Source organism: Myotis nattereri (genome assembly GCF_964212035.1).
Source record: "Myotis nattereri genome assembly, chromosome: 14".
Lineage (NCBI taxonomy): Eukaryota > Metazoa > Chordata > Mammalia > Chiroptera > Vespertilionidae > Myotis > Myotis nattereri.
This window is the reverse complement of record NC_138089.1, coordinates 31,347,336-31,374,565: the sequence shown is the minus strand read 5'-3', so window position 1 is coordinate 31,374,565 and position 27,230 is coordinate 31,347,336. Positions and strand designations below refer to the sequence as shown.

Here is a 27,230-nt window from a genome sequence, read left to right as displayed (position 1 = left end):
TGGGGAAGGCATGTTGCTTAGGGAGGGCTTTTAGCTGAGTCTTGAAGAATAGGTAGTGATTACGGCAACCTTGAGGATTATCAGTTAGGAGCTATAAAATGGTGAGAGTCCTAAAGTGCAAAATAGCAGAGACTTTCTTAAGACATCTCAACCATGATCTTGATACCCCAAATTAGGTGATGCAATGCCCATTTCATCCGAAGGGCAGCGCCCCCTCAGAGGTGGCCTGTTTTGTGGACCAAAGGTCTCCACTTAATGCTGCGTGGCAGGAAGATTTCTTAACATAGTCTGGAGGTCTCCTCCGAAGGGCCATAAATGAAAACGTGGCCAAGGTTGGGCTGATAACTACAGTGTGTGAAGTGCAGGGCTATTAATTAACGTACTTGCACAGTCCAGTAACTCAGAGGACACAGGGCAAAGTGAGGAGGATGGAGGATGAGGAAAGCAGCATGAGACTAGGTGCCGCCGGCTGGAGGAGGGCTGATGAAGGCCACGTGCTGATCAACAAGAAAGAACTCCTGGGATGTGCAACCTGACTCGGCCCTTCTCTGCCAAGATCATAGCAGCACCTGGACACCGGGACCCGGAAGCTCTGCCTCGATGCCATCCCCAAAGCCAAGTCCTCTGCTGCCACTATTTCCAAAGAATTGAATCTGCATTATCTACCTGCTTCACATGCTTCTTTCCAAACCTCTTCCCTCCGGTGCATCTCATGGAGGGAAACTTGGTCTCACACCGGGAGCCTAGATGCAGGGTAGACTGGGAAAGCTAGTTTTCCTTCTATGAATACTTCGGGGAGATGGAATTCCTAGCGAAGGACGCTCCCCAAACATGGGAGAGTTGCTCACAAGAGGACAGACAGTCACACATGTGACACATGCCCACTAGGATTGTCTAAGCCAAAGGTAAGCCTGAGAGTTAAATGTGAGTTCAAACAGGGCCTCCGATGGGGGACTATGGTGTCAGGGAAAGGACCCATTTGGCCCAGACATCACATGCATGAAGGGCTTTTCAACTTCTGACATTATCACCAAATGAAGTGACAATGAAGGTCGCAGAGAGACAGTCACGGGACAGAATGAAGTTCATTCTCCAGCTTCCAACTTGTGCACTGTGATTGGACTAGACTGCCTCGGGCACACGACAAACGCGTACATTTTATAAATCCCATAATTATCTTGGAATTAACACTACATAATTACATTATAGCGTATGTTTGTGTGCTAAACTATTTAATTTGTTACAGGCAACCATTTGAAATAAAGCACACGTTTTGTTATTCTGATCTGGCATTTCTTTCTAGGGGACATCTCAGAAAGGGGAAATGGCTTTGAGATGCTCAGAACTCAAAGAAGGGGGGCGTTGTGGGCTATGAAGGCAGGAAGAGCACCCCAAGGCCATCTTTGGGGGGGAAATGGAGATGGCTTCATTGGTAAGTGCCCTTCCCAGAGCAAATGAAATCCTTTATCCAAAGGGCTTTACAAAGTCATTTCTGTCCTTGACTCAGACCTCCCTGAGAAGGAAGCCCATTCCTGTGACCTGGGGGATTCGCAGGTTCCCACCACCTGTGCAGACCCTGCCCTGCATCCGCAGCTCAGAGTGGGCTGTGGGCTGTGGCTGTGGCTGACCTGGTGGAGCCCCTGGGAACTCAGGGTGGGAAAGACCCAGGTCTGCAGGGGGGAGATCTGAGGCGATGCTCCTGTCAGTGTGGGTGTGGACAGGGACCATGAGGAGAATTAAGCAGACTGACTGTAATTGCAGGGCAGCCTTGAGCTGTTTAATTTGCACCTGAAAGGAGCAGCCTGGGGTCCTAATTAACTGAGACAGAGGTTATACATCAGGGCTTCCAGAGAGGTGCTTGGGGTTTGCCTTGTCAGGGTTTCCTTGTGGGAGGGTTTTGGAGGTTGCCCAGAGAATGACGTTGATGGGGCCTTGGGGATTTAGGGTCCGAAGTCCATCCTCCTACCAGCCCTGGAATGGAGGGTCACTGTGTCGGGCCCCAGACTCCAGGGTCCCAATCAGTGTCCCGTGTGTGTGTTGGTGGCCAGGGTGGCAGACCCTACACTGGGCGGTCAGAGAGGCCCTGCTCTAGCCCCTCCCTCTGCCCGGAGGCCACTGGGGGCCTCCTGCCCTGGCCAAGCCAGCCCTCCTCATTTCTGTTAGATGCTTCCTGCTGTCCTTGAGCTTCAACCCTCCTCCTCTTCTGTCACCCACACCATGAAGTCAGGTGGATCCCCCCTGAGGTGCCTCTCACATCTGTGCGGTTTTCATTTTTGTTTGTTTTTAAACTCACAGGTAAATAGGCTTGTTATATGCCTGCCATTGTTCAAATCTCTTTGCAAATAAAATGTACCGTATAGCTATTCTAAATTGCTTACATGTATTAGATTCATTTAATTCTCACAAAGTCTGGGAGGAATTGTTAGGCCCGATTTACAGATGAGTAAACTGAGGCACGGGGGACGCATGACTTGCCTTAACCTCACAGAGCCAGGAAGGAGCAGAGTTGGGATGCGAACTCAGGCCACGTAGCTCCAGAACTTGGACGCTTAGCCACCCACCAATGCTCAGGGGGCCGGCCACCGCCCGCGGCTCAGTCTTGGCACTTCCTGCCCGAGTTGCTGCACATGGCGGTCCTAGGTTTTGAAAATTTGAAGTTATGTGATGTAAACATATTAATAAGTCTTTGTTTGGAGTACATTTTGAAATACTGTAACTCTTCAGTTAAAAAAAATAAAGTCCACAAACCTTTCCAAGTTGGCAGGCCCAGGGAATTGCAGACACAGTGATGCTGGGCCCACCGCCTGGGGCACCGGGCCAGCGGGTCAGTGCTGTGGGCACCACGGGATGCTGCCACGCTTTGGACATTCGGTGAGCCCATGACTAGTGCCCGGTTCTGTTCTCAGGCACTGATGTTATAATTGAAAATCTTTTTTATGTCCTGTAACAATGGCATCCCAGTGACAGTTAAGTGGTGGAGCCTGCAGTAGTGTTCCAGGAATGGAGCTGACATCAATAGCTTGTGACCGGAGGTGAGAGGTGCCAAAATGCCTCAAAGAAGGCTGAACAAGCTGGTGCATGCTGCTGCCACGTTCAGGAGCAAGCCCCCTGCAAAATACTGGAGACGCTGCTGAGCAGTCGGAAAGCAGCTTTAAGCCAGAGGCCTGGCTCTGTGGCTATAGATTTAGGCACAACAACAAACATCCCTCCCACTTTACACATCCTTCTTTGGGAAGATTAGCCTCATAGAAAGCAAATTTTGAATTAAATGGAACTGCCCTGTGCTAAGCTCCAACTGTATTCTTTGCTATTTTTTCTTCTTACCACCGAGAGAACAGCTGCCAGATTAGTTTTGCTGAAAGGCTGATCATGCCACCCTCCTGCTCAAAAACCTCCTGTGGCTCCCACTGCCCACTACAACAGGTCCTGTTACTTAAGCCATTCAATCAGAGGCGGGCTGAGTCTCCCATTGGGGCCAGAGGCCCCTGAGGATGGAGCCAAGACTCCGACATGGGGTGCACAAGCACACTAACAGGGTCACACCGCTGACTGTTGAGGGAGGTACTGGGGTGGTCTGATGGGGTTCTCAATACCTGGGATGGGGTGGGAACTCCTGAATGCCCAACAGGTGAGGCACTAGCTCAGTGCCTGGCACCTAATAGGTCTTCATTAACCATTGTGGGATGAATGAATGGATGAATGAATGAATGGTTGTTACAGGAGTCTTTGCCTTTGAGTTCTCTATGCACAGGGACAGAGACCAGCGCCCTAAAGGCAAAGGGGCCTCCCAAATCTCGGGCAATTCTGAGTATTCATTTCCTTGGTCTCCGCTAGAGAAATGACCTTAATAATGAAAAACATTAAATATTTCTTCCGTTTGTCTAGAGCAAACGGGGGGCTGTCTGGGCATTGCAGGATGTTCGGGAGTATCCCTGCCTCTGCTTAGCAGCTTGGGTGGAGGGCACTACTGGCATCTAGTGGGCAGAGGCCTGGGATGCCAGTAGAGGCCCCATCCAAGTTATAAATGAAATGTCTCTAGACATCGCCAAATGCCCCTGGACGGAGGCTGGATCAGCCTCAGGTTAGAAACGCTAGTTTAGGGCAGCGATTCTCAACTCCAGTGGCCTATGAGAATTACCTGGGAGCTGAACAACAACTACAAAAGGTGCCCGGGTCCCACCTTGACACATTCTGATGTAATTGTTCTGGGCCGTGGCCTGGACTAGGGAGTTCTGAAGACACCCCAGGTGCTTCGAATGCTTAGCCAGGTCTGAGGGACACTCGTCTAGTGCTCGGCCCGGGAGATGGATCATTACGGCGGTTTGCTGACTGGAGAAGTTAGGTCCAGAGGGGTGTGGTGTTGCCCTGGAAGTGGATGTGTTGGGATTCGAACTCAGCTCATCTGACTCCTAACCCAGTACTGGTTTCAAGGGGGCAGTGCACAGCCTGGACAGACTTGATATTAAGGGGGTCCTCCATGTAAGCCTCCCCTTTCCCCGGGGTTTCCCCCACCCATGGTCTCCCACCGCCTCACCACACTTCAGTTTCCCTGTGTTTCTTTATACAAAGGCACAGCAAGCCATCGTTGCACTTTAGTGTGAACATGAGTTGCTTTCCCTCTTCCAGGGGAATTTGCGAGTTATGTCTCTTCTATAACAGTGAAGGGGTTGGGGGATGTAGTAGAGGGTAAAGGTGGGATAGATGGTGATGGAAGGAGACTTGCCTTTGGGTGGTGAACACACAATACCATATATAGATGATGTACTATTGAACTATAAATCTGGAACCTATATAATTTTATTAACCAATGTCACCCCAATAAATTCAATAAAAATTATATATATATAAAATAGTGAAAAGGAAGGCTTTACATCAGCCCATAGGTGAGGTGGGGATGGTTTTGGGTGGGTTCATGACACCTTTGAAATCCAATCAAATAGGTAATTGCCTCTGGTTAAGGCTCACCTCATTCTAGCTGTTTCCCAACTGCAACCCAGTTCCATTTCATCCACAGGTAATTTTAGAGCATCTCCTGTGCACACAGAGTTAGAGATCTCTGCTGGTGGGGTCCCCTTCACAGGCTCTACGTCCCCACGGGGAGAGCACCTTCTCCGGCTTCTGTGGCACCCACTGCACTGTGGCCCTGAGTGGACCCGGAGTGTGGGAGGCACACAGATGTCAGCCCCCAGCCAGGGCCCTGAGGAAAGATCACACAGGTGCACCATCACGACTAAATCTTCAGGCTGCGGCGGAAGTCCCCCCTACTGGCGGGGTGGCACCAGGGGAAGCCAACTTCCGAAGCCCCAGAGAAACAGAGCACAGAGGGGAAGCTTCTCCAGAGAGACGTCTTGAGCAGAAAGCACTTTTATTGGGATGGTTTTGTTCTAAGAAAAGGGAAAGGGACAAGGCCAAGAGACAGACTGCTAACCGATACCTGGAGGTGGCTGGACGTTTCTGCCCCATGCTGTGCAGAGCGGGGACCCCCGCCCACATGCCCATGCCACTCACTCCCAGAGACCGAGGTCTGCCCCGGCTTCAGTGCACCTTCTTGAACACTTGCTTGCAGACCACACCCTCCACTCTCATCTCCTGAAACAAAAACAGATGCCTGTCATTGGCCAGACGAAGGCCACACGAGGGGTCAGTACTTCTAGGGGCAGCAACTTAGGAAATACTCAGTGGCTGCTATTCTTCCCAAGAGTTGGTTTGAACTAACCAATTCCTTGGAGAGTTGGTTGAACTGGATCAGTGCAGATGAGGCTACAGCCTGTGATGAGAGCTGGTTGGGAAACTGATGTGGCTCAGAGCTGACCAACAAGACTGACCCTCTGATGCTCCCACTGCCTCCCTAATGGGCCCAAAGACTCTCCGAACCTCAGGCCTAAACCCAGGACAGAGTCTGTGCCCAGCCTTGGAAGAAATCAGGTCCAGACACAAGACTCGACCCCTCAAAGGGCTCAATAAGTTGCCACAGACTTGGGTGGCAAACTCGCATGCTGCTTCCAAGCTTCACTTGCATGCTGAGTTAGCTGGGGAGCTTGAAAAATGCCTGGGCCCAGGTTAGACCAGTTCTATCAGCACTTCAGTGGGTGGGGTACTGAAATTGCTATTATTAAACACTCCTAGGTAGTACTAAACACTCCCAGGTAGTACTCCCAGGTAGTACATAGCCAAGAAAGCCATGCCCTGCCTGCAGGCAGCCCTGATGATTGCTGCCAGGGGGAATGACAGCACAGTGTTGCCACCCCTTCCAAGGGTTTTTTGTTTTTTGTTTTTTTTGAAGGCTAGAAATCAAAATATTCATGTGACATTTCCTGTTAAATTGTTGGCTGAAGAAGTCTGAAGCCCATTGATGGCCAAATAAATGAGGCCTGTGGCCCCAGTCTGCACCCTCTGTCACGGAGCCACAGAACCACTGAGCGGAAAGGCCCGGGGAGATCACACAGCTACCCGCTCTCGTGCAGCTGAGGAAGGAAGGCCCAGGGAGGAGATGCCCAAGGCCGGGCACTGCAGCCTGGCTCTCTGTATCTTCCTAAGCCGCCTCTGAATATAATGCTCTCATGTCTCTTCGCCCGTACACGTCCCAGAGCTCTTGCAGGCCCTGATCTTTGCAGAACCCCTATGTGGTAGGAGGGCATTTTGCAGATGAGCTGAAGGAAGGAAGGTACCGACTCAAAGGCACTCAGTGAGTCAGGACTAGAACCCAGGTCACCCGGACCAGACTCCTTTCTTAGAAGGAAGATGGTTAGGGAAGTCCAAGGGCACAGAAGTGATGAGAGGTCTCCTCTCCGAGGAAATGTTTAGCCCTCCGGATGCTAAGGTCCCTTCTCTGGATTTGTGGGTGCTTTTTCCAGGCAATGAATGGAGCAGAAGTAGCTTTGACCAGAGGTCCCAGGCTGGAGGGCAGGGTGAGTGGGGCCCACAGCTGAGCTGAGAAAGGCTTCACCTCCCTGACCTGGATTGTTGAGATCATGTCTTGCTTAGAGAATTGTCCTGGGTGCTTGCCTGCCACAGTTGGCATGGTGAAAAGAGACATTACTTGGGAGTAAATTTAGTTCTGCCACTTTCTAGCTGTGTGACTTGGAGGTGAGTCTCTATGCCCTCATCTTGCAAATAGGAACCACAGCAGGACCGGTCCCACCCTCGCCCCAGGAACCTACCAGGTGCAGCTCATCACCCTCAATCCACTGGGTCCAGCCGCGTCCTTCCTTCTCACCCTTCTGCACACACTGGAGCCTGTCCCCATCCCAGCTCACCGTGGTCTGCCAAGCAAAAAACCAGTTTATGTCAGTCTTGAGCTAGCACCCACCCCGAGGGCTGGAGGAAGGGCAGCCCCAATCGATCATTCAGTCAATTTCACAGAAAGTTTGCAGCCTAATACTCCTTGTCCATCACGTGCTCTTTAATACTCCCCGTCCATCACATGCTCTTATGAAAATATACAAATCAGACCTAGCCAGTCTGGCTCAGTGGATAGAGCACTGGCCTGAGGACTGAGGGGTCTTGGGTTTGATTTCCAGTCAAGGGCAGGTACCTCAGTTGTAGACTTGATCCCTGGCTCCTGGTCTGGGCTCGTGCAGGAGGCAACAGATTGATGTTTCTCTCACATTGATGTTTCTCTCTCTCTGTCTCTCCCGTCTCCCTTCCACTCTCTCTAAAAACCAATGGAAAAATAACCTTGGGTAAGGATTAACAACAACAAATTAAAATATGCAAATCAGTTTAAAAATTACATCAACCTTAACAAATTTCATTTAAAAGGACAATTAAGAGAGAAAATGTCATTGAGGCGGGGCAGCTGAGAATGGGGCTGGAAGGGAGGAGGGGCTTCGGAGGGCTGAGTGCACACTGGGTGTGTGGGGGTTGGAGGGACAGTGAGGGCGGCTGTCCTGCATCTTGCTGGTAAAAAGCAGACTTCACAGACTTCTCTGCCCATCCCCAGAATTCACTCATTCATTCACTTGGGACACCAATAAGACCACACCCCTGCCCTCAAATTGCTGTTCATCTTACGGAGAACAACCCAGACACAAATGCCAGCTACAGGTAGGAGTGGCAGCTCCTGCAGGCACTCCAGTGCGTCTCTAGATCCTCCTGACTGTCCATGTGGAACATGGATTAGCATCTCCGTTTTACAGATCCGGCTCAGAGACTTGCCAAGTTCATCCAGATGGTCAGTGGTAGTGCCAGGTTGGAACACAGACCTGCGGGGCCCTGAAGTCCTCCTCCCCACCGACCTTCACAGCTTCCCTAGTGGCCCAGGGTCACCAGTTACAGACCAAGGCGGCGGGAATCCAGATGAGAGTCAGGGAAGGTGAGGCTCTGGGAGGGGGAGGCACCAGGGCTGGGCCTTGAGCAACAGAAGAATGGAGCTGAAGCAGAGGAAGGGAGAGTGGGGAGCAGGCTGTTGAGAGACCACCATGAGACGAAGGCCCAGAGACGAGATAGCACAGATGTGCTCAGGAAGCTCTCGGGATGGTGGGGAGAGAGAAGGAGGTCCCCTTTCCTGTCGGTGCTCACTACCCATCTGCACCCACCACCTTGAGCCCTCACATCTTCCTTGAGCACTGGGTGCCCTGCCAGGCGCTGGGTGTGCGGAAGGGAGGACAGACCGCAGGAGGCCCAGGCTGTGCCAATGGGAGACATCACGGTCTTACTGGAGCGGCAAAGGGCCCACCCAGAAATATGGGGCTCAGAGTGTTGGAATTTAGAGGTGAGACAATCCAGGAGCTCGTGGTCTAGGCTGGGGCCTGTGCACAGGTGCAGTGGGCATCTCTCCTACCTGCAGCCACCCGCCTCCCGCCTCCAGCCCTTCCACACGGTGCCTGCTTCCTCACTAAAGCAGTTAGAACTCCTCTGCCCCTGGTTCCCTGTGTGACTCTGAGCAAGTCCCTTCGCTGGGCCCTAGTGTCCCCATCTGTCATGCCAAGGGGTCAGAGGCCCCGCTTCACAGAGGTAAGGTTCTAGGGTTCTTGTGCTCCTGCCCTGGCTCAGCTGAGTCAGGACAGTTAGCAACAGCCTGGTAAGCATTCAGGAGAGAAGGAGAAATCTGGGAATGGGTGTGGGGTGAGTGTGGCCACTCCCTATAGGAGGACCACCTGCTCCTGGCTGGTAACCCATCTCTTTCCTGGACTTGCTGATCACTACTGCCCTCTGCTGTTGGGATGACGCCACAGGGAGACACATGCACAAGGGTGACAGGTGGAGCCAGCTGTTCCCCCACCTTTGTTTGCACAGGAATAAATCGGACTTCTGCCCCTGGAGCATGTCCCCTGGAGGTGACGGGGTACAGGAGGACTTGGGTGGGGGCTGCTCTTCCCCTGCAGAGCTCACTCGGGGCACATGGCCAGCCCCAAACCTGAGAGAAGATCCCACCTCCAAGTCAGAGCATAATGAAGTTCATGTCTGATGAGGGTTGACATGGGTCATGACCATTAATGACCTCAAGTCACAAGACAAGATGCCCATTCACTGGCCGCCTTGTCCATCCCCGGCCTGTGAAGGGGAGAGGGGACTGAGAAATCAGGCAGCTCTGGACTTCAAGGAGCTGCTAAGAATACCAGAACAGCTTCTCTTCGCGTGCTAATCCAGAGTCTACTCTGCAAACTGAGGGCTCCAGACTCATCAGAGGCCAAGAGAGACTCACTGGGTCTCGGTTACGATATACATACTTCTGCCTCTACCGGAAACAGAAGCGTCAATGAGCATATTCACACCCTCTGTACTGGAAAACACAAGAAATGCTCTAAAAAGAACATAGTCATGCAAAGAATGTGTGGGATCTTGCTTCTTCAGAGATAATTACTCTAACTTCTAGACTTCTGTCTAGTGTTATTTTCTATTGATACACATATACATATTTCTGTTTTTTAAAAATTAGGGCTGGCATATGAGGCAGAGCTCAGATATGAATGGGATTTGCTTGCTGAAGTTGGACAATAACTAAAGTCTTTCGTGAAGACTGATGGGCGTGCTATTTATCACGACTAAATGTTTCAGAAGCTCCTTCCCTTCCCAGAGACGTGCTGAGCTGGGCGCCAAGGAGCACGGCTATGTCCGCTTGCTGTAGAATTGAATGCGTCTTTGTGCAGGCAGAAGATCTGTTTGGAGCCTTCCCACAGATAGCTGTGATGACTCCAAAAACGGGACTTAGTTCTCTTGCCTCTACTCCACAGTCACTTCTGGTGGGAGGGAGTTCCTTTTAAGCTTTGTGTCCTGTGGGAATAAACTATCCATTGCCCAGAGGATCAGATTTATCCTAAGAACAGAAAAGGGGGGAGGGGGAGAGCCAGGGAGGAGATGATCACCCACAAACAATGGAGAGGAAAGAAAGCAATGTTGCAAGGGGAATGGGTAACAAACAATGGTCCCTTGTTCCCTTATGACACAAAAGAGATCTTCTGATAACCACCTTCCTGGGACCCAGGAAGAGGCCATTCTGTGGCCACCTTTGCTAGAGCCGGAGCAGTGAGGTCTGGGACAGGGGCTCAGCTTGTCCCAGATCTCAGTCTAGTTTGGACCCTCACCCTGCAGAGTCCATTTAATCGGGGTCTCACGGGGGAAATTTCAGCCAAAAGGATGTTCCTGAAGCTTCTCAAGCGGCAGATGCTCTGAGGCAAGCATGTCAAGCTCGCGGCCTGTGGGCGGCATGTGGGCCACAGCGAATATCTTTGCGGCCCAGCCAATGTAACGTATGTAAGAAATGTTTTAATAAAAATTTTGTAACTTAATTTTTACAATATCCTGTTATACATGATTATTAATAACGAACTACAATGCTCGCTAATTGACTGATTACTATAATTGTGTTGCATTCATTTCCCTTCTGTGCCTTCTGCACAGGAGCACCATTTCTCTCCACTAATACTAGCAGCGAATATTTTAGCAGCCGATTGCCACGTCATTAGTCTTGGACTGACTTGTTTGGTGTGCACAACAGGAAATATTTCGCTTTCGGAGAACAAGAAAAACAGGTTTATTTGCGTAATGCTTATGAATTTGTGCAGTTATTCAGTGTCTGGTAAGGTAATGTTCAAGAAAAAATATTTTTATTAAAATGTTCTATTATTTGATGTTAACGATGACTCATTTATTTCAGCCCTTTGTATTCAGCATGTCTTTATCGAAATAAACTCACGTTTCTATGAAAATTGAAGCTTTTGTTTTTTTGTGGTCCACATAAACTGAAACCTTGTTTATTTGGCCCGTGTTAGCCTTTGTGTTTGACATGCTTGCTCTGGGGGCTGAGGTGAACATGGTACAAAACACGGGGATGGGCAGTGCTGCCTCCAGTCCTCAACCCTATGAGCTCTGGGGCGTCACCTTGGATATGAAGCCCAGACAAATCCAAGGACAAGGGGGGAAGTATGGCTACACTCAGCTCCCCTTTCAACAGTACTTCTCATCGCATCGTCCAACTAAAAGTCGGCCAATGGGCTGGAGCCCAGAGCAGCTGGTTGTAAAGCAAAGCCAGTCTAACTTTTCTATTAAAAATGAATAACCTCCAATACTTTGGCCTTGTCAGCAGCTTTCCCCCAAAGACATGCACCAACAGATGAATGCAGACAGCTCTGCATCACTCTGACAAGGGACTGTCACCTTAAAAGCCATTGTCTAGCTCCCCTGACCACTTAGAAAGCCCCGCTGGCACAGCTGCACGGGGACAGTGACAGAAAACCTGACTCCTGCAGGCGGCCCGAGGGAGGATGTCCCAGGGAAGTCTCGAGCCTCCTGGCCCTGTGCTAGTGACCTGTACTAGAAGTGACAGGCCATTCCCATTAAATGGATCCATTTTTGGTAGTGACCTGGCATGAACCACAACTAGTGGGATTCAAGTTGGCTGCCAAGAATTTGTGACATTTGTTACAGTTCCCACATGTCCAAACTCCCACTCCGGTGAGCAGGGCAGGGGGACGATCAATCACTCGTCCTTTCACTCTTACCCGCCCAGCTCTAGGAGGCCCCCTGCTTATGAACCCAGAGGCTGGGAGTGGATCTTGTTTTCTGTGGTTGTAGAGCCAGAGCTTCACAGGGCAGGTCTTGTCCACGCTGATTCTGCCTGCAGAGGCCAGAGCCAGGACTGACACAGGCCTGACTCCAAACCTGTGCTCTTTAAATGTGAGGGATGAATTGAAAAACCCAGACAGTGTACTCCTGCATGTGGTGTGAATTACTACACGAGGCCAATTGGCCCTTCCTCCTGGGGTTCGAGCTTCCAGTGTGCTCTACCCTTTGAGGGTTCCTGGGACAATGAGGACGTTCGCAGCCTCTGGAGCTTGTGGGAAGGTCAAGGAGGGTCACACAGAACCCTGTGCGGGGAGGGTTCCATAGTGCTTCACTTGACCTTTAAAGCTGATAAAAACGCAGCTTAGTTAAGTCACCAGCCCAAGCCACCTAGGGGTTAGGAGTCCAGCCATCACTTAAACCCACTTCTCTCTGGCTGAGGAGTGCACTCGCTGCCGTGAGGCCAGGCTGCTGCTGAGTGGCTGGGCTGGCTCCACTTCCTCTGATCCATTCCTAGGGGGCTGGCAATTACCTAAAATCAGCACATGCGAAGGGAAAGCCAATTCGCTCTAAAAGCAGATTAAAACTAAATTAATAAGGCCTTAAAATGTGAACAAGTAATTAGGGACATAAACGCTGTTAAAAGCAACTACTACAAAGCAATGAAGCCACAAAAAGGCCTTTGTGGGCATGAAGAATGCAATTCCAATACCACAAAGAAGCTTATAGCAAATGATAACTAATTCTTAGGACAAACACAATGATAAAATGTTAAGACTCTGTTGTCTCCGCTCAAAAAAATAAAAAACCAAACAACATCAACAAAAAAACACCAAAAAATGTTGACTCTTCTTGGCATGTTATTTTTCAAACCTCCTTAAACATGTAAGAAAGTACCCTGAATCAATTTTAAACAAAAGACTGTCCGAGATCCCGAGGCCCCAGGAGGCCATGGTCCTGGGTGGGGAGGAGGGCAATGGGGCTGGAGATGGTCGCAGAGCTCCTGTAGAACTGCACGCTGTCCTAGGGGACCAGCACTGAGGGTGGCCCTGAGGCTGGGCTCAGCCTGCAGGGAAGGCAGACGTGGACACGTCTGGGATGCTGGGAAGGCTTCCTGGTGGAAGGGGATCACTGTCACCATCATCATCCTAACAACACACACTGAACACTCACTACGTCCTGGACAGGACATTAAACAGAACATGGGTCGCAGCAAGTTGATTCCTTAAACCACCTGGAGCAGTTATGCTTCTCCCCATTTTACGATGTGGAGACTGAGGCTTCCAGGCCATGCACCCAGGAAGTGGGCAGATGAGATTGCCCTCTAGCAGCACTCTTGGCTACTGTGCTCTGCCGTGCCCTGATCTGACCCTTGAATGAGCAGTAGGCTTTTGCAGCACGGTTCTGTGCAAGGAAACAACAGTCAGCCATTGTGGGTTCCACGCCTGCACACCAGCGTCAGGTGCAGGACATAGAGGCAGGTCACACACTACTGGAAAAGAAGACAAGCAGACAGAGGATTCCAGCAAAACAGGAAGTGCTGGTTAAAGGCAGGTGCCGGCATGTAGCTATGCAAGGGGGAAGCCTCCTCATCAGCCTCTGACCTGGGAACAGAGGTCCAGTAGGGAAGGGTTCCTGGAAGAGGTAATATTGGGGGTCATGCTGGAATTGACACCAAAAACTTCATAAAGTCTGGGTTATAAAGTAAAAATTGAAAAAGAAGCCCAAGAGACTCCCAGACAGAGGGCACAGCCTGGACAGATGCAGGCTGTGCAGGGGCGACATGAGGGGCATTGCCTTGCTGGACTCTCTTGGCATAACCCTCCCATGGAGCCCGAGCCTGCACCTCCCACCCCTGAATTTACTGGGGAGACCACTCACGGCCTCTCTTCTTCCTCAACCTCACATCTCTGTGGCTCCACCAGCCAAGCCTGGTGCAATGGAGAATCCAGATGTTTGCTTCTCCGGCAGGCAGAGCCGGCTCTGCTACTCAGTCAATACAAGGATTATCGGGTCCATCCGAAGTGGGGGGGGCATAAGGGGATGCCATCCTGCCAAAAAGGCTCAGAGGGGCTCTGAAAGGCAGAGTCCGCCTCTATTTTTTTTTTAATCTTTCAAGGAGGACAGAAACAAACAGCTCCCAGAAGATAAGAGATGCTGGCTCGGTAATCGGGGAAGAGGGAGCAGGTCAGGGGTCTGAATCCTTTCAGTCCCAGAAGGATGTCAGCTCCCACCTTAGAATCTCTGGCAGAGAAAAGGTGCATCACCATTGCTGAATGAATAGGGATACTCTAGTTATTTTTCAGGCCATGAACACCCATTTTTAAAAGGCAAGATAGCCCAGGCAATGTGGCTGTTCATTCTTCCTTAGGTCAGCCTTATAAAATGGGATTAGCCCCTGGTATGACAGGGCCCTGACTTTCTCAGGCCCGGAGCACTTGGTCATCATGCAGGGCCACACAGCCAGCGAGAGCATCAGCCATGGTGTAACCCCCTTCTGCCCAACTCTGAACATGCACTGCCCCCTGTGCCCATAGGACTATCGTGCTGCCATGGATGCCGTCACCGGGAAATAGCACCTACTGCAGGCTGTGGGCCTGGGTTCTCCTGCCGGAGCTGGGCACTCAGGAGAGACCCAAAGAGAGCCTTGGGCAGGACTGAGCTCCAACCCATGCCCACCTCCTTCTAGCGGGGTGACCTCGAGCCACTTACTCCACATTGGAGCCTCCATTTTTTCATCTGCAAAATGGGTTTGCCATGGAACGGAGCCAAAGGAGGAAGTGAAACAAGGGGCTGCAAGGACCAATTTCAGTGCTGGGCACATACAATACTTGGTAAGCAGTGGTTCCCCTCTGCCCTCGCCCAGCCTGTGTCTATGGGCCTACCTCTGCTCATGGGACCCTGTTAGCTTTTCTCTGGACGGCCAGGTGTCCCTCCACACGTTACAGGCCCCAGAATTTGTCTTTTGATGGACATGGTTTCCAAGGTGCGAGAATTAATAACTCATATCACTAGGACAGTTGCGTGCAGGCTTTCCTGCATCTACTCCTCATCAGGGAGTAGGTATCTCTCACTGTATAATTATCCCCACTTCACGGACAAGTAAAGGCACAGAGAGGCGAAGTAACTTGCTTAAGGGCAGTAGGTTTTAAGTGGCAGAGATGAGATTCCCAAGATGATAGTCTGGCTCCAGAGCTAAACTGGTTACAAATCAGCCTGACTGTCTCAGAGGGAGCTGGGCTGTGGACAAGCAAGAGCTTGAAGGAGGGCCAGGAGCAGCTGCCCTCAGCCCTTGAAGCTGGGTTGTTGGCCTGCAAAGTAGCCTCCACCATCGGGGATGGCAAACCAGATGTCACTCCTCTGCACCCGATGAGTCCACTCCCTCACACGACCGCTTTGCAGAGGGACACTGCATTTCAGATTGCAAGAGCTTCACAAAGGGATTAATCCAGAGCTTTGACCCCCTTAGCATAACAACGACGTCATCTCTCTCTAGTGACAATCTAGAACAGGGGTGGGCAAACTTTTTGACTTGAGGGCCACAATGGGTTCTTAAACTGGACCGGAGGGCCGGAACAAAAGCATGGATGGAGTGTTTGTGTGAACTGATATAAATTCCAAGTAAACATCATTACATAAAAGGGTACGGTCTTTTTTTTTTAGTTTTATTCATTTCAAACGGGCCGGATCCGGCCCGCGGGCCGTAGTTTGCCCACGGCTGATCTAGAATCAGACCAGCAGGAGCCAAGCCCTGCTCTGCCAGCTACCTGATCTCATACAAGACACCTGTTCTGCCTTTCATTGTCTTCATTGATAATACAGGAAGAATTCTGGCATTTTCATCAGGGAATTGTGAGGATTAAAGAACGAATGCGTGGAAAGTGCTTAGAATTCCCAGCACGTGGGAAATATGAACACGCTTTAGCTATTATTAAATGGCAAGTGGGTCTTGCAGTGATAGGATCGATGGCGACCATTTATACTCTTTGAGGGCCTGCTATCTGTACTTAACACTCATTTGACAAACACATTGGAGCCCCTTGTGCTAGGCACTGGGGATACAAAGGAGTAGGCCCCACTGTCTGGAATCTCAGATGCATTAAGAGGTGTCACAGGTTCCTGGGGAGCGGCACCTGCAGAGAGAAGCAGGGAGGAGAAGGCAAGAATGAGGATGGGGAGTCAGGACAAGACTGATGGAGCAGTTAAACCTGGGCTGGTCTTGACCAATGAGAACTTACCTTCCTGGAGGAGGAGGTGGGGGCCTTATCCCAGGGAAGTGAGCAGAGAAATGCAAAAAGGGGATGGCAAGTGAAGGCACCTGCAAAGGGTGAGGGGGGCAAAGTATATGGTGTGAGGTAGGGAATGGGGCTAAAGGGCAGGTGTGGCCTGGCTTTGCCTGTGAACCCTGGGGAGCCTCTGGTGGTGTTGAGCTTTGAGTAGCATGATCAGATTCCCTTTTTAGAATGGGAAGGTTGGGCTGCAGTGTTGAAGGCAGAGGGAGGGGGACCAATGCAGTCATTAAATAAAACAATCTACGGAACACAGCCTGGCACACAGTAAGCACAAGAGATGCTGCTATCATTACTACAGGCAAGAGGTCGGCAGAACTGTGGGGATGGGGAATGGGGAAAGAGACGCTAAGCTGCAGAATGTGTGGAACTTGTTGACTGATTGCCCATAAACGCTTTTCATTTATCTTCATGGGGATCATTTACATGGCTACGCGGTGCTCTATGGAATTAAAACACCAGTCACTCCAACCACCATGGTCACCTGGCAACTAGGAACACCGGCAGGAGGCAGTCTGTTCTGTAAACCACACAAAGCAGGAATCTCGGAGATCTGAAGGAGAGTCACCAGTAGTGTGATGGGGGCAGGCCCCTCAGGTCTGTCTGTGAAATGGGAGAGCAGCATCCCCTCTAGGATCGCTGGAGGCAGGGCCTGCCACAGAGTAATAGCCCTCACGTGGGGTGGGTCGTTGAGGATTATTACCACACAGCTACAGATACCTTTCTACCAACAGTTTGTTTTTTTCTTTTGAATGATTTTCCTGGACTATAATCCCATAAGCAGGATCTCTAAGGTGACTCTTTTGACTCATTGCACATTGTAAGCTGGGATTTCTCCCCTCATTTGCTGAGGGTGCAGCCAGTCTGTTGCAAGGCTGACAAAGGTGGGTGCTGCAGCCTGGGCTCCCCTGCACCCTTACCCCCTGCCTTCAGGCCCATCTTCTTTATACAGTTCTTCCCCAGAGTGCTCCCATCTGACCTAGGATCCTCAGCCAGGAAAGAAGGGGGAAGGCAGGCAGGAAGGAGAGCATTGACACCCAGGTATTAGAGCAGCGGTTCTCAACCTGTGGGTCGTGACCCCTTTGGGGGTCAAACAACCCTTTCACAGGGGTCGCCTAAGACCATCAGAAAACATATATAATTACATATTGTTTTCGTGGTTAATCACTATGCTTTAATTATGTTCAATTTGTAACAATGAAAATACATCCTGCATATCAGATATTTACATTACGATTCATAACAGTAGCAACATTACAGTTATGAAGTAGCAACGAAAATAATTTTATGGCTGGGGGTCACCACAACATGAGGAACTGTATTAAAGGGTCACGGCATTAGGAAGGTTGAGAACCACTGTATTAGAGGCAGCTAGCTAGCACTATTAGAGGAACACAGAAAGAAGTCTTTGGATAGTTAACCAAAATTAATGTGCTCTGATGGAGGCATTTCAGGCAGCAGGACAGGGACCTGGGGTTCCCCTTTGGAGGACAAGGGTGTGTGTGTGTATGTGTGTGTGTGTGTGAGTGTGTGTGTGTATGCGCGCGAGCTCTAGCACAACTCAATTTATATAACAGAGACAGCAACAAAAATATCAAAAATGCTTCCCAGGGAGGAAGCTATTGTGAACCAGGCATGGTCCTTGCTCTCTGAGAGTCCCATCAGCTCCAAGTCAAATATGAATAAATCCTAATCACATGTGAAATGTCTGCAATAGGACCCGGGCTGGAGGGGTTGGTTTCCAGAGACTTCCATGGGGGAAATGGGGCCCTAAGGGCAGTGATCGAGTTATAGACTCTGGATGCCTGCAGGGGAGAGTGGAGGGGTTTTCTGCCCCACCCACCTCTCTGCTTCCACGCCCTGTGGCGCCAGGGCTCTGGGTTGACTGTGAGGGGCTGGACATCCTCAGAGATGGGGATGGTAAACCTTCAGTCTAGGGCATCAGAGGGCTCTGGCCCTTTGTTGCACACAGCATTGTGGCTTCACAAGGCACAGTCCCCTGAACTAGCTCTATGGTCCTCAGAAAGTGCCTTGTAGGCAGCAGTCATGATGCCCATTTTGCAGATGTGAAACAGAGGCACTGTGTGAATCCTTTAAGGTCACTCTTCTCCACATCGTCACGCCTTGTCAATACTGACTACCTCCAGGTTGTGATGGGGCTCACAGTAAGTGCCAGCCCTCAGCAGAGCTCCACGGGAGGCTTTGTAACAGAGACTATCTAATCAGAATCCCTCCTCGGCCACCAGCTGGTTCTTAACCTCTGTCAGCCTCAGATTCTCATCTGTAAAGTGGGTATAATGACACTTTCAGAACAGCAGTTGTGAGAACCAAAAGAGGAAAATTGCGAAAATCATTTGGTCCGGGCATGGCACTTAGTAAGAACCGAGTACATGCTATTTTCCTTTGTTGCAGCCTAACAAAAATCAAAGCCTAACAAACCAGTGGGATTTTTGAAAGCTACTTTGTGAATTTTATTTGGGTTGCTTTAATTCTCCCTTTAGTAATCCTCACAAGCATGCTGCTGACACGATTTCAAAGGTCGGAGAACTTCAGCTAGGAATGAAAGAAACTCCGTGTTCCCACCCGGGAAAGGCACCAGCCGAATGCTGGGGGCCTGATCTGGGCAGAGGAGGCTCCCACGGGCTGCCAAATCCGACGGCATTCTCAGCTCTGCAGCCCAGGGAGTTACTTCTGCCATTGGCATTGTGTTTTTAAAAAATAAGAACCAAAAAAATCTCTTTAATCATTAAAGCAGTGGTTCTCAACCTTCCTAATGCCCTTTAATACAGTTCCTCATGTTGTGGTGACCCCCAACCATAAAATTATTTTCGTTGCTACTTCATAACTGTAATGTTGCTACTGTTATGAATCGTAATGTAAATATCTGATATGCAGGATGTATTTTCATTGTTACAAATTGAACATAATTAAAGCATAGTGATTAATCACAAAGAAAATATGTAATTATATATGTTTTCCGATGGTCTTAGGAGACCCCCGTGAAAGGGTCGTTTGACCCCCAAAGGGGTCGCGACCCACAGATTGAGAACCGCTGCTCTAATGAGTCAAGAAGAGGATCAGAAAGCTGGCAACAGTTTATACCCAAGTGTTAACAGCAGTTTGGTGGATTTCATGTATACCACATATAAGTAGATGGACGGATGAATGGATGATGGACAGATGGAAGCAAGAAAGTCAGGGAGGGAACGGAAGGAAACATAGATGGTTAAAAGGGACAGAATTCAGAAAATCTGTAAGTGCTGATATAGAAAGATGCCTAGGAAATATCATTGAGTGAAAAACCAATGTACAGCACTGGCCAGTAGCTCAGTTGGCTAGAGTAGCGGTCGCCAACCGGTGGTCCGTGAGGTCTGAAAGGTTGGCGACCACTGGGATAGAGCATTCTCTTGATACAACCAAGGTTGTCAGTTCAATCCCCGGTTAGCGCATATACAAGAATCACGCAATGAGCACATAATTAAGTGGAACAACAAATCGATGTTTCTCTCTCTTTCACCAATTAAAAAAACACCACCGATATTTGAAGTGGGCCTTTCTTCCTTCCTTTTTGGCTTTAGAGATATTGACTAATTAACTGATTAATAGATGGAGGAAGATTTCCAGACAGATCCACCAGAAACAGTAACAGGAATAACCTCTGGGAGTGGGAATCAGGCCCAGAGAGGGAAGGGGTCCTTTCCATTTCAGTCGACTGACTCTCTACTCTGCTATTTGAATGTTTTCCCCTTTACAATCAAAACAAAGGACTGCACAGGAGGGCGGAGGCTGGAAGTGGAAGGCAGGCTCTGGGGAAGGGGTCATCCTGAGTTCAGAGCTGAATATGAAGGTGAGGCCTCAGCTAAAGGAACAGGCGCCAGGCTCCTGCGTGAACAAAGCCACCCCCTCCAGGGAAAACCTGACCCGGTGTCCCTGGTGGGATGACAAATGGCCCTTCTGCCACCACCACGCAGAGCAGGCTGGCTGTGGTTCCTGGGAATCAGCTGCTCGAGCTAGGGGGAGCTGGGAACAAAGAACCCCGTCATTCCTCATTCCCAGGGATTCCCTGGCCCCAGAGTGGGGGACACTATTTGAAGTTGAGGAGCACCTTCCTTTTTCAAGGTCCCCCACCCTGCCACAGCCTACAATTGCTCCATTCAATAAATGATAATGGTTCAATAAATGGTAATGGTTTCAAACTGGGCTGGAGATGTCATCTAGATGGATAAGGGCATGCAGGAGGCAGGGGAGAAAACCTGGGTCTCGTCTATACATTTCCACCAAAATGACAGCCTCTGCTGCTTGTGGGGCGTGTCAGAGCTGAACAGAACAGACTGAAAACGTTGTGAGTGACTCTGGCTACACGGATCTGAATCCCTGCATGCCTCAGCCTGGGCAGAGACCGTGAGCCATGTCTGTGATTCTGGGCATGGATGGCAGTATCTACAGGGGTCAGGTGATGGACGAAACCGGCCAGCGGCACATGGCTCTCTACACCTGGTTTAGAGAGGCGCAGGCACAGAGATGTTTCTTTACTCCAAAGCAGTGGATCAAAAGCTTTAGTTGCATCAGAACCACCTGGTGGGCACCATGAAACCCGGATTGCAGTTTCTGATTCACAGGCCAGGGGCGTGGCCGGAGAACCTGTTTCTAACATTCTTGTGCTGCTGCTGCTGCTGCTGGCTTGCCCTTAGGGAGCCATTGCTTAGCGAGCTGCTCAGGAACCCAAGGCACAGCGATGAGGATGGGCCAGCTGATCCTTGAGTTCAAGGAACAGGGTGGGGTGAGCGGACTTCGTAAACTGGAGACTGTTCCATCTAAGGGGGCAGCTGTGACAGTGTCTCAGGGAGCCACATGGCACAGACATAATCAGGCACCCAGTGTTTTTAGCATCTTGATTTTTTTTTTTTGGTAAAAACAGCTAGAAATATGGATTTTTTTCTATGAAATATTACAATCTTTGGCAATAACTGGCAACTGGCTTTGAAATTTTTCAAACATTGCACAGGCCAAACAAAACATATCTGCAGGCCAGATTTCACCCTCTGGCTAGGAAACTTATCTTGTTCCCATGGAAGAGAGGCAGGGTCAGAGATCTCTGAGCCAGGGAACCTCTGAGAGGAATGTCAGCCTGACCTCTCCCAGCAGGCTGACCACACCTCTCCCAGCAGGCTGACTACGCCTCTCCAGCAGGATGGCCACACCTCTCCCAGCAGGCTGGCCACACCTCTCCAAGCAGGCTGGCCACACCTCTCCAAGCAGCCTGACCACTCCTCTCCCAGCAGGCTGACCACGCCTCTCCATCAGGATGGCCACGCCTCTCCCAGCAGGCTGACCACGCCTCTCCATCAGGATGGCCATGCCTCTCCCAGCAGGCTGACCACTCCTCTCCCAGCAAGCTGACCACTCCTCTCCCAGCAGGCTGACCACTCCTCTCCAGCAGGATGGCCACGCCTTTCCCAGCAGCCTGACCACTCCTCTCCCAGCAGGCTGACCACTCCTCTCCAGCAGGATGGTCACGCCTCTCCCAGCAGCCTGACCACTCCTCTCCCAGCAGGCTGACCACGCCTCTCCAAGCAGCCTGACCACTCCTCTCCCAGCAGGCTGACTACGCCTCTCCCAGCAGGCTGACCACGCCTCTCCCAGCAGGCTGGCCACACCTCTCCAAGCAGCCTGACCACTCCTCTCCCAGCAGGCTGACCACACCTCTCCCAGCAGGCTGACCACGCCTCTCCCAGCAGGCTGACCACGCCTCTCCAAGCAGCCTGACCACTCCTCTCCCAGCAGGCTGACCACGCCTCTCCCAGCAGGCTGACCACGCCTCTCCCAGCAGGATGGCCACGCCTCTCCAAGCAGCCTGACCACGCCTCTCCCAGCAGGCTGACCACGCCTCTCCAAGCAGCCTGACCACTCCTCTCCCAGCAGGCTGACCACACCTCTCCCAGCAGGCTGACCACGCCTCTCCCAGCAGGCTGACCACGCCTCTCCAAGCAGCCTGACCACTCCTCTCCCAGCAGGCTGACCACGCCTCTCCCAGCAGGCTGACCACGCCTCTCCCAGCAGGATGGCCACGCCTCTCCAAGCAGCCTGACCACGCCTCTCCCAGCAGGCTGACCACGCCTCTCCCAGCAGGCTGGCCACACCTCTCCAAGCAGCCTGACCACTCCTCTCCCAGAAGGCTGACCACTCTCTCCCAGCAATGGGCTCCCTGAGGCTGTGGGCTCCTTAAGTCCTCATCACTCTCCTCTCCTTTGGCCACATTTTGCACGCCAGCCACACTGAAGTCTTCCAGACTGCACCTCTCTCACCTGAAACCTCCTCCCAACCAGGCCTTTTCTGACCTCTGGGCCTTTGTGCACATGGTTCCCTCTGCCTGGAATGCTTTATCCTTTCTCCAAGTCAGCCCTAATTCTTACTTGTCCTTCAAGGCCTCACTCAGTTGTGACCTCCTCCAGGGAGCCTTCCATGACCACTGCCCCCCAAACCCTAGTTCTATGCTCCTCAGCCCACTGTGCTTCCATCACAACACTGGGCTGCAACGGCCTGAAGTTGCATCTGTCTCCTCCACTGGCCTGGGGGCTCCAGGGGGCCGTGCTACCTCCGTGACCCCACACTGAGTCCAGGGCCTGGTGTGGGATAAGTCCGAAATAGCACTTACCAAGTGCTGCTCTCTTGGCCTTGGCCTTCCTCTCATCCTCTTCCTGTTTGCCTGGCGACTTCCTGTCTATCCTTCAAGCCACAGCTTAGACTCCACTTCCTTGGGAACTTCTCCTGACCCCCCAGAGCCAGGAGGAGGTACTTCTCTGCCTCTCCTCCCTCCATGGCACACATCACAGTATGACTGGCTGCTGCGGCCTGTCTCCCCCACTACCCTGAACTCCGTGAGGGCAGGACTCTTACATGATTCATCTCAGTAACAAAGGGATGCAAAGACAGAGCCGGCACCTCGAAATACTTGTAGGACCCAGAGAGCAATGAACACACCTGAGTGAATGATCCCAGGTGAGAAATGACACCTGTAATTTGTAATGTGCTGGGAAGAACATGTTAGAATGAAGCCACCTGATGCTGAGAACAAACTGGCTTCCTCCCAGCTGCTGGACTGGCTGGTGGGTGCAGAGCATGTGGAGCAGAAGGGGCCACCACCTTGCTCAGGCCCCTGAGGGCCCAGAGACCGCTGCCAGCATGGCATCTTGGCATGCAGCTCCCCTCCATTCACAAGCCTCAGGCTGGCAGTTCCTGGAATTCTGTTCTAACCCTCCCACAGAACGCTCTTCACTATGGCCTGCCATCCAGCTGGGCAGTCAGGAGAGAAAGGCGAGGTGGGGGCCAAGGGCGGGCCTGGGCAGAGGGGCCTTCCCTCCCCAAAGGGCAACAGCAAAGTAAAGAGTGGCCATCTAGTGAGTCCTGAGACAGCAGAAGGGACCATGAATCTTGCCCGACGTCATCCGGTTTGCCCAGCCGCTGGGCTCCCTGATCTGCTCACCTATCACTGTCCTACTGCTGGGTTAAGAAAAGAAGGTGGCCTTGTGTCCCTTCCCTCGTGTCCAAAACCCTCCCTTCCTCCTCTTCTTTTATAATCAAGTACAGAAGTGCCCCTCTCCAGAACTCCTCTGGATCCCTCCTCTGCGTCTTCCCTTTGTCACCACTGATCTCACAGTGTATGGACTGTGTGTCTCCGCCACAGACTCTGAGTTCCCGCACATCAGGGATTGTGCGTGCTGGGCTGTGTCCCGGCCCCTGGAGCAGTGACTACTAGCATGTCAGGAAAGCGGCGGGTACAGTGCAATGGTTAAGGGCAGGCACTCTGGTGCTGACGGACCAAATTCAAATCCTCCCTCTGCCATTTACTCTGCTTCCCAGAAACCACACAACAAGCCCTGCCTCAGTCTTTTTATCTGTAAAATGTTGTAAAGACCGAATTAAAATAAAATGTGAACAGTACCAGGTACATAGTAAGCCCTTGAGTATTACCTAGTATTCCTGGGTGATCAATGAATGTTTTCCGCATTAATGGAGGGAATAAAAGAGCAAAGATAATTAGCCAGGTTCAAGCCAACACATTCCAGAGGCTGTGGGTGACCCCAAATAAACAGATGTTTTTTGTGCTCTGTGAGTTCCCCAGGAGTGAGCTGGGGACGACTGTTCTTACAGTGCAATTCCATGCAGCGGGCCAGGGGGCGGACCATGGGCAGAGGTCTGAAAGGCAGGGCAGGCCCCCACCTCACCATGGCAGACCTTTCCCACAGAGCGTCTGGGCAGATGAGAGGCCTTGGGTCTTTACAGACACAATAGTGTTTTCTCCCACTACCGGCCTCTCCAAGGACACACCAGGGCGGCCACCCCCTCTTCCGCTATCATGCCGAACAGCAGGCTCGAACTCACTCCTGACTGCCTTCAGATGAATCGACAACAGAGGACGAGTCCTCCAGGCCTGGGGTTCCTCAATCCGACACCAGCACTCCTCAACCCCTGTCCTAAGGAGCCTCGGCCGTCTGGTTTCTGCACAAGCTACCAGCAGAGAGGAACCTGGCCGAGAGCCGGAGTGTGGGCTTCAAAGTCCAAAGACCTAGGGCTCAGATCCCATCTCTCGCCAGTCCCTTCTCCTGGGGAGCCTGCTATTGCATAATATGGGGGACTAACCCCTCCCTCCCTGGGCTGTGCGCAGTGCAGGGCAAACAGCAGACCCCCCCCCCCCCCGCCCTAATAACAGAAGGGGGCGGGGAGGACAAGAGGGAGGGCCTCATCGATAAGCAGAAACCAGCTCTGGACCCAAGACTGAAAGGGAGACCCGAGTACCCTGACCTCCCAGTGACCAGAGAATGTTGATGGAGGCCTGGGGCTGCCCTTCCGGAGTTTGCTGTGGCAGCACTAATTGGGGTCTCCTGGTCACCAGCTTCCCACCCTTGGGGGCGGGTCTCCACCTCCTCCCCCCATTGCTGCAGCCTCTGGCTGGAGCTGCAGAGGAGCTGACCTTTCCAGTAGGTGTTGGCTGCAAGGTTCAAAGGAAGCTCTGCAGTGCAGAGCGGAAGACAGGTGGGGACGGAGATGGATGGTCAGGAGCCAAATCCCAGTTTGGGGACAGAAAGGGGCAGGTCAGAAGGCTTCTGGCAGGGATCACGGTGGCCCCTGCTTCCTAGAGTGGCTTCATGCTCGGTCATATGGGAAGTTTACACTTTAAGAGGGTTTCCTGTGTTTCTTCTTTATTTCCTCCCTTCCTGCTCTCTCTCCTTCCTCCACCACCCAGAGTGCAGCCAGAGAACAGTCAACAGACATGCCTGGAATTCCAGCCCACCCCTCCCTCTTGGTGCTGCTCCAGGCATGTTACTTCATCTCTTTGAGACAGTTTTCTCATCTGTTAAATGGGTGTACTCATACCTCCCTCAAAGGTTGTTGGGAGGATTAGGCGGAGTCAAGTGTATAAAGCACATGTCGGGACACAGAAGAAACTAAAGCAGCCGAAATGTTTAGAACTATAACCATCGGGTTTGCACGGAGGAGGATGCTGGATGAGGGGTGCTGCCTACTTGGGGCACCAGGCTAAGATCCCTGGTCCCTAAGAATACAAGGGTCCTTGCTCCCCTCTCAAATGAATGAGCCCAGCCCTTGGTCAGCGACCCCCCCCCCCCCCCCCGCAGGAGGTCCTCACCATGCACTTGCGGTCATCTATGCCCGTCAGATCCTCCTCAAACTCCTTCCCAACCTGGAAGTCCATGATGTAGTTTCTAAAAGTGCTCAGCGTGCGGATGATCATATGGTCGCCGTCCTGCACGATCTCTTTGTCTGGCTTCAGCAAGTTGGCGATTTTGCGCAAGGCCACATTGACATCTGCAGGGGGCCGGGCAGAGAGGGGCAGAGAGTGGGCCGGAAAACTCAGAGAACTGCTCCTCAGGGAGAGGGGCCCGGGAGCCTGCTCCCGGGAGCACAGCTGGGGTTCCCTCTCGCTTGCACGCTGTGCGCAGCCAATTTGCGCCTTTTTCTTTATTTTGTTCTTTGCAACAAAGTTTTCCGCCCTTATGCTACCCCTTGAAAAACAACTAGGAAAACAAGCCCAGCGTTCCTAGTAAAATCATCCACGTCTAGAGCCAACTTTTAGAGCCAACTCTCTGATATTTACCACTAATGAACCCTGACCACCCCACCCTCCAGTTCAAGCCTGCTGGCCACCCGGGGCCCCGCGGCCGCCCTTTCGCGCAGGCTCCGGGGAGGAGCGCCTCGGAGGGGCTCGCGGGCGCCCCGGGCCAGGCTCGGCGAGCAGTGGCTTACCGAGCGCGCGCAGGTACTCCTCGAAATTCTCGTTGGCCAGCATCTTCCAGTACCCGGTGAAGTCGACGGGCATTTCGGGAGGCGATTGGGGCCGGACGGCCGCGGAGAGGGCGGGGGTTGGCTCTTGGCTCTGCCGGGGCAGCGGCTACCGCAGCGACCCGGCCGGTGGGCAGCCCGGAAATGTGCGCCCTCAAGTGGGGCGGTGACAGCTGGATTCCAAGCTCGCACAAAGCCCGCGGGAGGATCCATTGTAGCCGTCGCTCCTCCTTCCTGAGCGGGGGCGGGGGCGGGGGCGGGATGTTGGAGGGCTAGGTTTGTCCCTGGCCCGCGGCCACCTTCCATCAGACCTTCAGTTCGCTCATCTATGGGGGAAGAAATGGGGGCGCGGGCGGGGGGCATGTTGCTTCATTGGCCCCAACTCTTCGGTTCCTGCAGGATTCCTTCAAAATCCTTGAACGTCTCACATTTGGCGGCCATTGACGGTTGGGAAACAGTCTCTCTGGGTTGCTGGAGCCATTAAGGAAAGGGGCCACTTTAGAGGCCTTTGTCTAAAGCGCTGCGCCGGTGGCCAGGCCGGTGGGCGCCCAGTCAGGGTCGGGGAAAGCTGGGCAGCTCTACTCTGGGAGAGAAAAGTGGGCCACTCTCCACATTCCCCCCCCCCCCCAATAAAAACAA

General features: G+C 51.9%; 1 protein-coding gene across 1 annotated transcript; it reads right to left on the bottom strand.

Annotated features, from left to right (window-relative positions):
- Positions 1-5,346: 5,346 nt before the first annotated feature.
- On the bottom strand, positions 5,347-26,804 carry RBP1 (retinol binding protein 1; the record flags this gene model as incomplete). The annotated part of the gene is given in 5 exon segments (XM_081105587.1): positions 5,347-5,589; positions 7,161-7,262; positions 25,939-26,117; positions 26,556-26,685; positions 26,688-26,804. Coding segments are annotated over 5 exon segments (582 nt in total). The 3' UTR covers positions 5,347-5,535.
- Positions 26,805-27,230: the final 426 nt, after the last annotated feature.